The sequence below is a fragment of the Semicossyphus pulcher genome, unplaced genomic scaffold (genome assembly GCF_022749685.1).
Source record: "Semicossyphus pulcher isolate SPU_LCO1_2020_fin unplaced genomic scaffold, fSemPul1.0.p SCAF_5, whole genome shotgun sequence".
Taxonomy (NCBI): domain Eukaryota; kingdom Metazoa; phylum Chordata; class Actinopteri; order Labriformes; family Labridae; genus Semicossyphus; species Semicossyphus pulcher.
In genome coordinates, this window is record NW_027211726.1 from 4,365,909 (window position 1) to 4,379,925 (window position 14,017).

The 14,017-nt window shown below is 42.8% G+C and overlaps 1 protein-coding gene across 1 annotated transcript in view; it reads left to right on the forward strand.

The window, feature by feature from the left end:
* grin2da (glutamate receptor, ionotropic, N-methyl D-aspartate 2D, a) overlaps positions 1-14,017 on the forward strand; it is a 144,002-nt gene that overhangs the window by 86,638 nt on the left and 43,347 nt on the right. The window contains exon 11 of the mRNA XM_069681211.1: positions 3,433-3,586. Coding sequence (XP_069537312.1) covers positions 3,433-3,586 — 154 coding nt within the window. The remainder of the gene's footprint in view (positions 1-3,432; positions 3,587-14,017) is intronic.

The window sequence follows — 14,017 nt, forward strand, 5'->3', positions numbered from 1 at the left end:
AATATAAACCAAACAGACAATGTCGCTGTCGTCCTGGTTTAAATGGGCCTTGGGGATGCAGGTGGTCTATCCCTCTCTCTTGTAACATATGGGACATCTGAATAAGTTTGAGGACTGTAAATAAATCATGTCCTCATGCTTCCTGCGGCCATCATTTTTTGCAGTTAATATACAAAGAAACATTTTAGATTTTCTCTGATTTTCTTCTCACATCCTCCAGTTTACCCTCTGCTTTCAACCTCGTCTTCTCTATCACATTATTTTCTATGAACTAAACTCCTCTCATATCCTGACAAAGTAAAAATTCCACCAAGGCTAATGCGTCTGCCTCCCTCAGACTTGTTCCGTGTCCTTGTGCGTTCAGTGAAAGCCGACACTTGGACAATCATTTCTGCCATTTCTCAGAATGTCACCCAGCCTTGTGCCTTTTGTCCTTCTGCCTTACATGAATGCCTCTCGACAAGGCAGTAATTTCCTGCGTCCTTAACATGTTCTCTTCCTCAACAGTGAATCATCCCGTTATAATATTTTTTTTTTGTTCACAATTTGAAGCCTGTGCAGTGTTTAAGCGCTTCCTGAACTGGAGTGTCACAGGTGTCTCTTTCAGTTTTAGCTCTATTCAAATATTTGAATCAAGTGGAATAATTAGCATGGATTGATGATTATGTGTAAAACCTGTGCACCATCATTACACTGTAGAGGATCACAAGCGCACGTTGTTTCACCAGTACTTGTTCTTTCACCCTCCTGCCTTTCAGTAAGCCATTAATCCCCATTAGATTCATGATTGCACTATGTTGAAGTCTTCTGATTCGTTGTGACATGAAAAATAATGTTAGTGAAAGGCTTGAAACTGGCTTGACATAGTTCATCCATCACAATGACTATTTAGTATTCTATAAAGTTATGTAATTATGCTTTATTGTGATGTTACTTCACCGTCAGCAGCTAAAAAAGAACAATGTGAGCTGTTTAATGTACGAGATTGCTCATTACTCCTGTTTTCACGCTTGCTATAGCTTTCTTGGTTCGTATAATTACACTAAACAGCATTACCAAATATAAAATAAGAGCTGCTAATGTATTTCACAAGATTGTAGAAATGTATTATTTTAATGTTGGTGGTTTTTCCTGTAATTTTAACGTTTAGGACGCTGTTTGGCTGACGGGGGCATCAGTATGGTTGTTTTTGCAAGCTTATAAGGAGGTTAAATCAAGCTAGGTTTGATTGCTGAACAAATCAAAGACATGGCTCGTTAGCTAGCTAGCTAGCTTTAGGCTCTGCTGTAGACTGTGACATAGCCATCATTATGTCATGCATTGTGTTTGGCATCTTGGCCATCAACATGGAGCCAGACTATATTCGGATCAGAGGATGGAGCTGGTGAGGACATGCATAAATGCACCTTATCTAAATGAGACATTGTGGCAAAGACAGCCTTAAAAGGCCCCTCGGCTCCAGTGTTTTTTGACACTGTAAAATATTTAATATATATTTCAGTCATTTCCTGACAGTGCTGCTGCAGGTCATACGTCATCTTGCAAGTTTTTGCAGGCACAGTGTCATAACCTGATGTCCCTGTTGAGTCTAGGTCAAAGTTAATGAACTTAATCATCGACAACGGCCCAATCCCAATCTCCACACTCACGGACTTTGAGGCGTGTTTTCGTTAAGTGCTTAGTGGTGTCCCGCTGTCGGATCAGGAAGTGTGTGAGGGCTCTGATGCGGACTTCACAACGCCAAATTACAGACTTTCAGTAAGTCTGCATATCTGCAGACTTTCCTGTGGGACTCACCCAGAGTTCATAGCGAACTTAGTGATGTATACAAACATGATTGTCCAGCCCCGCACTAAATGTAAACAAATGTTCGTACATTGAAGAAGTATTTGATAAAGTTTGACCAAAAAATAATAATAAATGTAAACAATGCGAGCGTGGACGGTGACGGGAACCACAAATACGTTTTATCTGTAAGTGACAACAATTAAATATTCACAAATGATGAACATTAATGCCTTTCTGACTTTTGATAGTTTGTTAAATAAAGCTTATCTGATCTTAAAATATGTAAACACTGTAAGACACACACACACACACACACGCTGCAGGTCGGCTTTTTTACTTATTAGATTTAATGGCCCGTCTGGTTTCCAGGCAACGTGCGATGCCATGACGTGTGTCCCATTCCTCATTTTTATGCAGTTCTCAAACCCTCACGCACTCAGGCGCTGCACGCCTGACGCCATTAAAGTCTGTTAGTGTTCAGTGCTTAGGCTTTAGGGTGGAGATTGGGATTGGGCCTAAGAGTGTGTCTAGGGGCCGGGCCTCATTAATTACTGCACAGAACATGACTCTACAACTTTTTTCACTGCTTGTGGATAAACAGGATCATATTTTATAGTTTCACCTCTGATGTCCTCCTGATTTTCTGCCTGAACTCTCTTGTATTTACAAAGTTTCCTGATGGACACATCAAAGTGTCCTCTGCAGCCACATCACAGACCTGTCTGAATCAGCCTGAGTGACTGCATTGGCTTTACTTGGCCTCTGCAGCAACATCAACCAAAGCCATCATGTTCGAACGAAGAAAAAGTCCTCCTACAGAACCCCAACAAGCCAACTCAAAGATAAATACATCACCACACTGCCATGACTCGATCTGATGGACAAGCGACACCTGGTTCACATCCATTCAAGAATGAACCAGTGAGCGATGAACACGACAGGTGTCGACAGACAGAATTGTGACTTCAGGAGTCTGGTGTCAGGAGCCTCAGTGGTGTCTGGTGAGGGGAAGCAGAGCCTTTTGTCTTTCCAGGTTTTTGGGGCCGTGCCAGAGCTCAGACTGATGAAGTTTTGGTCCGTAGCCAGTTTCTCTAACCTCCACAATCCCTCCGCTTCAGTCAAGTAACCTCTGCTTCCTGCCAGGTGCATCACGATGGAGCTACAAATCCCCTCTCTTCCTCACCTTCTGACCACCTGAGTCTCATTTACAGCCGTCAGAAGAGCTCAGAGGAGGAACGCAGCCAAGTTTCAAGCGCATGCAGAGACAACAGCAAACTGAAGCACACTCAGAATTAGATTCAGTTCATTGAAGAAGCCTGTGAAGAATTTCTTTCAGGAAACGTGCTGTGGATTTGTCTTTCAAAGACTCTCACCCTCTGAGCTTCTTCGCACAGTCTCAAGGCAACTCTTTGTAGGAGGGTGCAGAGTTCAACTTCTACAATGCTTTTCAACAATTACACAAAAGGGATATAAAAAGAGAAGAGGCAGAGATGATGCAGGGACTTGAACTCTTGAGATCTAATTTAAATAGTATATTTAATTATTGTCTCGTTTGCTAAAAATATCTTTTTAATCTTTGAGTTTTTGGTTCTTTTTTTGAGCTATTTTTGTCACATGACATCGTTTTAACTTCCTGTTTTCCAGGTGGTATCAAACAGGGCTGACATGGCCATCGGTTCTCTCACCATTAATGAAGAGAGGTCAGAGGTCGTCGAGTTCTCCGTTCCATTTGTGGAGACCGGCATCAGCGTCATGGTGTCTCGGAGCAATGGCACCGTGTCGCCTTCTGCCTTCCTCGGTGAGTTTTTGTCTCCAGTATTTTCACTTATGCACAAGTATATCTGTGTCTATCTGTTGGGAGTAAAACTGGTTGATTAAACAGTGAAGTGAATGTGCATGCCATGTCAAATAAATCAGCCTTCAGTAAAGGCCCTGGAAAAAGCCTCTGTCAGTTAAAGCTGGTGTTCTCTGTAATCGATTGAAGCAATAATATTTGAAATTGGCGCCATAGCTGTGGAGAAAGTTGTACAAACAGCTCGTGGTTTCGCCCATTCTACATTCCTACAACACCCAGCATGCATTGTGCCCCTCCCTCTGAAAGGAACGGCGCAGCGAGAGAAGCTGGAGTAAAATACGACCGTTTGATTGGCAGACTGGCCCTTTAAGTTAGGGCGCAACAATAAGCCAAAAGCAAAAAGAAACATTTAGCTCGCAGTTTAGTTTGTTGCATCTGTAAACCCTGGATTATGTGTGTATGTGTGTTTATTCTAGAGGTACAACTGCAATACACAAAAAACTGTTTATGTAACCAGAAAGTGGATTTAATGAAGCAGCCAACCATGACGAGCTCTCTAAGACTGAGACTAACTCCCCTACAACCTTGATACACAAGGAGACAAGAAGACAGTAAATAGACGCATAATCACAAACAAACTAAACCAATTGAAGCGTAAAGAACTTTCACTTGATGTAGATGAAGATGCATATAATTCAAGGTGTATTTATTTCAGATGCACAAATCCACTGGTCCATCCCAGCTAGTTGTCTTACATGTGCTCTCTCTCTCTCTCTCTCTCTCTCTCCGTTTTACTTTTATGTAGAGTTTTTGATTCAAACCAGAAGTTTTATTGTCTCAGAGGTTGGGTGTAGAAACAAATCTTGAACAAAATAAAACGTGTATGAAATATATCACACATACTGTCAGTTTTACTGAAAATAAAACATAATTGGAAACAGTATCAGCAGAGCATGTGGGCTTGCTGAGTCACCTTGAACCCACAGTGATGCTGTGGCTTCTGTAGCTGAGGGATAATGTGAAAGAATACAGAGCGTCTAACGGATCGATCTGCTGTTATTTTACTGCCGAGGTGGGAAATCTTTCTGAACCCCCTTTGAATGCACAGAAAACAACAGGCATGAATCAGGATGCAAACAGAAACAAAGCATTGCCGATATTTAAAATGTCAAGTGTGCACGAGCCACACAAATCTATATATGGTTTCAAGTGATGCACAATTTTTTGCCGATATCCCGACATTTTTCAACCCTTTTTGCCGATTGCCGATTTTGATACCGATATATTAGGCACAGTTATTTCCACCTAATCGCAGAGAAATATCAAGTCTCCCCTGTAGTGGAATTTATATCATGCCTACTCTTATTGTAGTGGCCAAAGCTGCCATACCGCAGACATCTTGCACCCTTCTTCATGCTTGACGGAAGAGGCGTTGTACCAAAGGTCACGTGTCTGATCACTCAGATTTCTGAGCGCACCTGAATGCAGCACCCCCCCAAAACACGGCAGTGAGGCAGACATGCCCGGACTTGTTTACTGCACCTACTGCGGAGACATCAGTGATCGCCCACGGACTCTTTTTATCGTGTGTGCGTCCATGAATATGTAAGTCAGTTTTGCACTGATGTTTATGTTACTCTCTGTTAGCGTCGGCTTTGGCGATGTTGTTAAGTTGGTAAAATGAGGAGAATGTGAGCTAACTGTTAGCTAGTTAAGAGCTGTAACAGTTGTTTAACTTCTGTCCATTGGCTGAGTTTCTGTGACTTTTAAGTCTTTATTTGTATATTGTTGAAAACTTTGCGCAGGCAGTGCAAGCGCACAGTCATTCGGAGTTAATGTCGCAGCATTACGTTGAGCTTTTTTAGGGAGTCATCGAGCATTTAGGCAGAATTATAGCGTTGTTTTATCAGCGGAAAATATTGGCAGAAAAATGACGTGCCGATAATAAGATAAGATAAGATAATATTGATCCACAGGGGGGAAATTCAGGTGTTGCAGCAGTACAAAGACAAAATAGCAAGTCAGTAAATACAGTGTAAAAATAAGAATACACAACCGTAATACAAGTATGACTAAGTAACAAGATAAAGTGACAAATAATATCGTGCATCACTAGTTTCAAGACGTGAAAAGGCTGTTTGTGAAGCCTTAACATGTGAAAAATATCAAAATAAAATAAAAATAACTGTAATAATGAGCTGTATTTCCATCACACCTTCAGAGAACAGGTACGAAGTTCTTCACAATAGCAGAATAAAACCGGAATTCAGTAAGGTGACAAAATAAAAGAACATCATGGTGAGAACAAACTAAAATGGAATAAATTAAGATATTAAAATAATAAAACAAAATAATTTATTAGACATACATGCACGGAGTCTTTAAAGAGGACAAAGACGAGGCTTCCCTGATCTCTTCCAGCAGGATGAATCTGCATTATGTGGGGAAAAAAAGACATGCAAACCACTCTATTTAACATTCAACATTTAAGATGATTTGACAAGTGCTATCAACCTTTAAAAACAGCACATGTAATGGACATTTTGCTATAATTAACATGTAACCCTAACCCTAACCCTAGCACTGATCAACCAAAAGAAGAACCCTCATCGATCGCTGTTAATCTGCTGCGTTTCAAAATCAATTCTCTCCTTTATTCTGAAGATGTGGGTCTTCTAAGGAGAAAGGAAAACTGTACAACAAAAGCCCTGATGACTTACGTAACCCTGCACAGTGTGTCCTAAATGATCCTCAATTATGTAAGATGCCTTCATTTGTGACACCCTTTTGTCTCCCTCCTGAAAAGGTTCACACTCGCGGCTTTGCATCTCAAAGCAGAGCTCAGATGTGATATTCACAGTGCGGGCTTCAGCGCTGGCTCCATTTCATTCTCCTTTTCATCATAAATAAAGTATACCATGTCTCATTTGAAGCCGGCCTCTCCTGAGATAACACCTCTTTAATTTACAAATCGTCGAAGACTCATTCCAGACATTTTAAAAAGAGGAGAGATGGAGAGATGGGAGAAGGAGACGGCTGGAGGCGGAGAGAAATTAAAACAGAGAGAGAGAGAGAGAGAGAGAGAGAGTGTTGTCATGCAGCAATATAGCACAAACACAAAGACAGAGGCAGAGGTTGAGCTGCTTTGATACAGAGAGCGATAAAGCTGCTTCAGATATTTCAGACGTTCTCAGATGTTTTAATCCGAGCAGCGGCTGTTTGACATGCTGCTCCCTGTGTGTGTGTGTGTGTGTGTGTGTGTGTGTGCGTGTGCTTTGTTGGCGAGATGAGATGATAACTCTTAACAAAATGACTTGTTAGCACAAAGCAGGTCTCAGGCGACTACAATTTGAGCCCTCCGTCTGTGCTGTAAGCCTGCCTGTGCGATTACACTACAGTTCTGCTACATTAGCACGACATGCTGTTTGAACTCTCCCTCACTTTTACAGTTTGGATTTGAAAAATAAAGACAAGCAAACATCTCTAAACCGGTCAATCTGCCAAGATTAACCAGAGTTAATCAGGCTTTGAGCTCTTTACTATCATCAAGATAACACAACCCGGTTGTTTTCTCGAGATCCCGACTTATTTATCTAACGAGATAATAACGCTGCACCACCGTAACGTCAGATGATCGTAACTTATATCCCCAGAGCTGCAAAAGCACAAATCACAACATAAAAACAGGCTTAACTAACCTCATTAGTGTGGGCGATGGCAGCGTGGCATGTCGTCTGTAATATCACAGTGACCGTCATGTTTATTTTCTAGATCGCCAGAAAACGATCTCTTTATCACGAGAAAACCAGCTTTGTTATCTCAGATAAATGAGTCGAGAAGAAGAGAAAACACCCAGAAATGACTCGTCATCACGGGATAAAGGGAGTAAATAAAATGTCCGCTTAGGGCTTCCGTACATGGACACAGATTTCCTTTCTATTCTTGACAGTCAAGATAAATTTAAGAAATGAATTTCAGTTGGAGGTATATTTCTGTGTACAATGAAAGTCTTTAGTAAGTGTGTTGACGTTTTACAGGGAGCCTTGAAGTCTGCTGAGCTCATGATTCAGGGCGAAATTTCAGCCTAACAAAGACCAGACTTAGGCCCTGTGTCCACTGACGGCGTTAGTTTCAGGGCGCTTCATCGGTGGTGACCGTAACGCCTGTTTTAAATCGCTCTGCATGCTAAACATTTGCTTTTATTCAACGAACTGTCACAAAGAAAACATAAAAACAATTAAAGGAATCATGTCCTGGCGTCAGCAGCAGCTCTACATCTGGAAACTGTACCCTCGAAAAACAAAAAGGTTAGCCTCTCCTCCGCCATTGTTATGGACAAAGTTTATGTCGGAAGTCCTGCCCCTGCTTCATTTTGATTGGTTGGTGAGGGATAAGTGACATTAACTAAATGACGACGACGAGGGCGTTCCTGGGCTGAGGACGCTGAACTGCACTGGTTGTGTCCAGAAAAGAGGCGCTGTTAGTGGACACTGCCACCCTGGGGAACGGAGGTCACGTCCTGTGCAAGACCAAAAGTTACATTTGTACTGTTAAAGTTACACCACGTACGTAACGCATCTTAACCTCCCTCTTTTAGCTCCTTAATGTTCTGCATTGCAAATGAAACCACAATCTTTTATCGAAATATAAACAGGTTGTGTTGGTGCCTAAATATAACCAACCTACAACCGTTAAATGTGAGGTTTAGGCATCAGAAGTGCTTGGCAAAGGTCAGGAAAAGATCATGATTTGGCCTAAAGTAATAGCCCAATAAAAGTGGTAATAATAGCTTCATATTAAAAGGACATGGGAGGTGTCCATCTTTTAATTTAAGTCTTAAAGCATCAAATCTTACTTTTTCTACTTGCCTTGTGTGGTGTCTGTATAATTTCACGTTAAGGAGAATTTTCTTGTCAGAAGAACCACTCGAACCACCACTTGGACTTGTTTCCTCCCTCCATAGACCTGATCTTTCCCTCGTACTCCTTAAGGGATCTATTTCATACTTACACAGCTGCAGGAGTACATCTATCCATCTGTCAGAGGAGATTTAGGAGACAATCTGAACACGTCATGGTTGGAAGGAGGTGCAGGGCTCCCAAGGCCGTTTTATCTGAAGACCGCGGGGCCACAGGGCCGACAGCAACCGTATACTGAGGCTTTGAATGTGTGTGTGTGTGTGTGTAAGTGAGTGAATGGGCTGGGAAAAAAAGGAAAAGGTAAGCAAGGCCAGAGAGAGGTAAGAGAAACGGAAACATGTGAGGAAAGGTCAAAGGTGAGCAAAACAATCAAGTGAGAAAGAGGAAGTGAAGCATGCGAGGAGGCACGACAGTCGTTTGTGATGGAGGATAAAAACTCTCAACTAGAGCTGGTTAAAGAGGAGGCGGGAAGGAGGGAGGGAGGGAGGGAGGATGAGAGGGAGGAGAGAGAAACACAGGCAAGGCGCTAAGGAAAGGAAAAAAAGCGAGGCCGCTCTAATCAAAGATAGAAGCTAAAACTTTCAAAAGGAATAAATTAGCCACACAAAAGGCGTTAACAACAAAGGAAAGACTGAAGCAAGCAGCAGAGGATTCTGGGAGTTATATGATTAACATTGGCCTGGTCTGTGGTGAACTGCCAACAGAAACATACTGGCATATTGTTGCATTAATACATCAGACCTACATATCTGAGGGATCTTTTTTAACCACTGTAATCGAACCAGTTGAACTGTGCCGTCTCAGACAAACAAAGCAGGCGGCCTCTCTTCTTTCCTTCGTGAGTCATTGTGGTTTTCAGTCACATCTCCTCCTGTCAGGCTCTTGGAAGCGGTCAGTTTCGGGACCACAGAAACATTTTCTCAAACTGTTTAAATATTTAAGACTTGTCCTTTTGGGCTCCCCGGTCTCTAACTCGACACTGTGTGACACTGTGTGTTTTTTTCCGCTGGAGAGTTGTGTGAGGACTCCGTCTGGTCCTGTTGCGCAGCCACGACACTTGTTGATCAGGGTCGGCTATTGATTAGTCCTGCAGGGTGTTCTGGGAATTTGACGTCAAACAACTGTGGCAGGCCCAATCTTACATCCCCCAGAGGAGCGCACGTTCATCTGTTTGTGCTGAGTCTCGGTTTCACTGTAAACAGTAGGATACATAAAGGCTGATTTCAGCGGGATGAAGCCGAAAAACAAACCGATTTTAACAGCTCTTGAGTTTGTTGAAAATATGATGCAGATTAGTAACAAGTCAACATGAAGCTTTGTCAGGAGGAGAAGAAAACGACTTTAAAATGTTTGTTGAACGGAGGTCGGATCGATCCTTTCTGATGCATTCGAGGAAGTCGGGAAATCTAGACGCCTATTTTGTGACACCGTCAAGAGAATTTGTCTCAAGTTGAATTTTTGATCTAGAACAGACTGTTAGCTGAACATGCTGCAGATGTCTGTTTATAGAGATTAATAAGAAGCTAAATCGTTGTCAGATCACGCTGATGGGAGCCGGGATGTCATTAGGGCGGATTACGTTCCGCCTGCTGTTGCTCTCCACACGGACGGTTTTCCCACCAAATTTATAAAAATGTATTTAACCAGGAAAAGTGTCGTTGAGATTAAAAATCTCTTTTAAAGTTTCACACATTCAACACAAAACAATTACAGCATATCCTGGATCACATAGCGGATGGTCATTAATCAAAGCATCTACAACCTGATGCAGCTTCGCCTTCAATCTACTTTTAAAAACTTAAAGAGATCGGCTCCCCCAGACTCAAATCCTCCTGCAGCAGATTCCAAGCTGCAGGAGCAGCGTACCTGAAACCCCCTTTTCCCCATATCAAAACGCAGTTTGGAGACAGATAGCAAAATTAAGTCTTGCGAGTGGGTCACAGAGCGAGGAAAGCCGGATGATACATGATTGGTTAAACCTACTCTGACTACAAACGGAAAACAGAACACTTCTTGTACTAAAATCCAGTCGCTCACCTACAGATTCTACATTTTTATGTAGAATTTACAAATCACGGTTACACAGACTTTTGTTGCATGCAGGAAAACCGTCCATACGGAGATCACAGGAGGTAAACGCAATGGCTTAAAGGCAATCCCAGACAGCATCTGCTCTCATTGACATTTATCTTTAATCTGCAGATAGCAATACGGTTGTAGATGTTGTCTCTCATCTCCAAATTCATTCTTGTGTCTCAAGCTGTCGTCGGACTGTTAACAATAACAATGCATGGGGAAACGACGTCTTGGCACAGATATCCATCACCAGTTATTGGAATATCCCTTTGCTGCCATGAATCTTGGACTGAATCTTGCATAACTGAAAATGACCAATTTATCAGAACTATAAAACAGAAACTTTCTCCGTCTCTATTTTTCAAATAAGCTGTATTATTCGAGCTCAGTGAGTCCTCTACCTCCTTGATACGCTTAGTGAATAAGAAACAGACCAAGACACAGAGACCCAGACAGACCACGGAGCTGGAGAGCGAGACAGGACATCACGTCTAAGCCTGGATGATAACAAACACTTAAACTGTCAGGGGACACAGCAAAGAGGGACGTGGAAATTGAACAAGGGAAGAAGTAAAGGGATTGTGTGTGTGTGTGTGTGTGTGTGTGTGTGTGTGTTTGGGAGGATGGTCAAATGCAGAAGCAGGCTCGTCACTCATATTGGCAGTTCAGAGATAAAAGCCTTTACAAACAAGAGTGCTGGAAAAACTCTCAAACCAAACCACCGACTTGTGTTTCAGTGAGAGCTTCTGCTGTGCTCATTTTATGAATAAATGTATTTAGACTTTTACACGTAACCACTCGGTGCACCTGCAGTACAATGATAAAATGTGTTCGTTAAAGGTACGTAAGGAACGACTTTTTACAGCAGACATTGTGATTACATTTCAAACGAGGTCCATACAATCCATTTACTGTCACACACAGCAAGTTTTAAACATACAGATCGATGGATATGTTTGTGCACATGCACGTTCTAAGCAGCAAAACCATACGTACATTGTCAGCAAAGGAAAGAGGAAATACTTTCTTTGTTGTAACAACAATTACACTATTTAAAGACTCTGTAGTAGGTGGTGACGCGTCTCATTTGGCTCCAATCCGCCAATAAAATACATCAGAAGAAAATGACCAGCCAAGTAAATAGCTAATGTAGCTAGCTTTGGTGTGCTAGTTGCCAGCCTCGGAAGCTAATGACCAGCCTAGCCAGTAGCCAATCCAATGGGTTGCTAGCTGTGACGTGCTAGTCGCCACCCTTGAAGCTAATGACGAGCCTAGCCAGAAGCCAATCCAATGGGTTGCTAGCTTTGACGTGCTAGTCGCCACCCTCGAAAGCTAATAACCAGCCTAGCTAGTAGCCGATCCAATGGGCTGCTAGCTTCGGCATGCTAGTCGCCAGCCTTGGAAGCTAATGACCAGCCTAGCCAGTAGCTGATCCAATGGGTTGCTAGCTTTGACGTGCTAGTCACCAGCCTCAGAAGCTAATGACCAGCCTAGCCACTAGCCGATCCAATGGGTTGCTAGCTTTGACGTGCTAGTCACTAGCCTCAGAAGCTAATGACCAGCCTAGCCACTAGCCGATCCAATGGGTTGCTAGCTTTGGCGTGCTAGTCGCCACCCTTGAAGCTAATGACCAGCCTAGCCAGTAGCTGATCCAATGGGTTGCTAGCTTTGGCGTGCTATTCGCCAGCCTCGGAGGCTAATGACCAGCCTAGCCAGTAGCCGATCCATTGGGTTGCTAGCTTTGGCGTGCTATTCGCCAGCCTCGGAGGCTAATGACCAGCCTAGCCAGTAGCCGATCCATTGGGTTGCTATGTTAGACGCATGACTTGCCGCCCTGGTCGAATGAATAGACGGCTTCTCATTTACCACCGCCGGCCTCTCAGTTACCTGCGCTGGCTTATCATTGGCCGGATCAGTAGCTGGCTTTGGCAAGGATATAGCCTCCTTCAGCCTCACAATAGTCTTAATTTTGTCTTTTATCCTGTGCCGACCAAAGCACAGTGCAGCATTTGTCTTCCAGGTGTGCCTTAGACTACATGATATATGCACATGATATTAGCATAATAAGCTCTCCCAGCACATACTATGACACATTATGCATGAAACAGCTCAGGTTGTCATGTGCTCCATAAGGAAAGTGGAATATTAATGGGGATTTGAACTTCTTAATTTGAGAGTACCTCACAGTAATTACGGGCCATAATCACATCATTATGTTAATGTAAACGTCACATGCACTGTGTCCTTGTCCTCCTCTGCTGCGGTTCTCCCTACAGAGAACAATGTCACCCGCCTCTTTAAAGGGACATTCATCTGAGTCACTGCTGAGCGCTAAGGTCACCAGTATGAATCCCTGAACCTGCTGGGAGCATGTTGGCAAGCAACATGAATAAGTAACGCTGTCACTTACGCAGAAAACGCTGCTTAAACACCCTTGAGGAAGGGCACGGAAACCTCATTAACCCCAACCTTTAGCCGCCGTCTGCCCCGGTGGATCTGCTCGATGGCAACAGACTGTGGATATACCTCAAAACAAGGAGTAACTTCTCCTGACTTTCCTGGTTAAATACATGTATGAATATAGTCCAAAATGGATATACAGCTGCTGGATAGCAAACACCAACACTCACAGAGAGAGTGCATGTAATAAAACATTAAAGCTCCTCAGATCCCGACTGAGGCTGACAGCACTTTGAAAACAACACGTAGCTGATTTACACTCCTCCACTGCCAGGAAATAAATCAAACCCAACCTTCTGTGTCTGCAGTGCACCGTGTAATTATTTACACACGTCCTCTGCCAATGCAATTCTGATTGAAGCACAATCAAACTGAGCAGACAGAGATATATGAACATAAATCAGGTGCCGGGGGCTTTTATTAAAACACCCTTTGATTAAATTGATGCTCAAAGACAATAATAATGTGGAATAGAAAAATATGACCTTGAATGAACTGATAATCCGAACGCAAACTAAGATGATGATTTTAAATATTTAAAATCCAGTGTGGTCTCAGAGTAATGCTTGAGTTTGTCTTCACACTGCATCACATGTGTCGGCATATACAATGTGATCTATTTACATCCAAGCACCACAGAAACGAGGCCAACGGAAGGTCAATGAGGATCCTTTTTCCTGGTCGACATATAAATCCACAAGATCACCAGGAAGTTTATAGCAGAAGTTTGTGACAGCAATGATGACCTTAATCCAGGACACTTAGGTCACACTTTTCTAATCCTAACCAAGTACTTGGTGCAATCAATCCCGAGGGGAAATGGGATTGTTTTTGCAGCCAACATTATAAGACATTAAACATTACATACATACAGTCAGTGAACTTTCCATAAGCGTGAATATCTGCTTCAGACCGACACAAGAAGCTGCTCTGCTGCAGACTGAGCCCACCTGAGGGTTCCAGCAAGGCAAGGACTTAA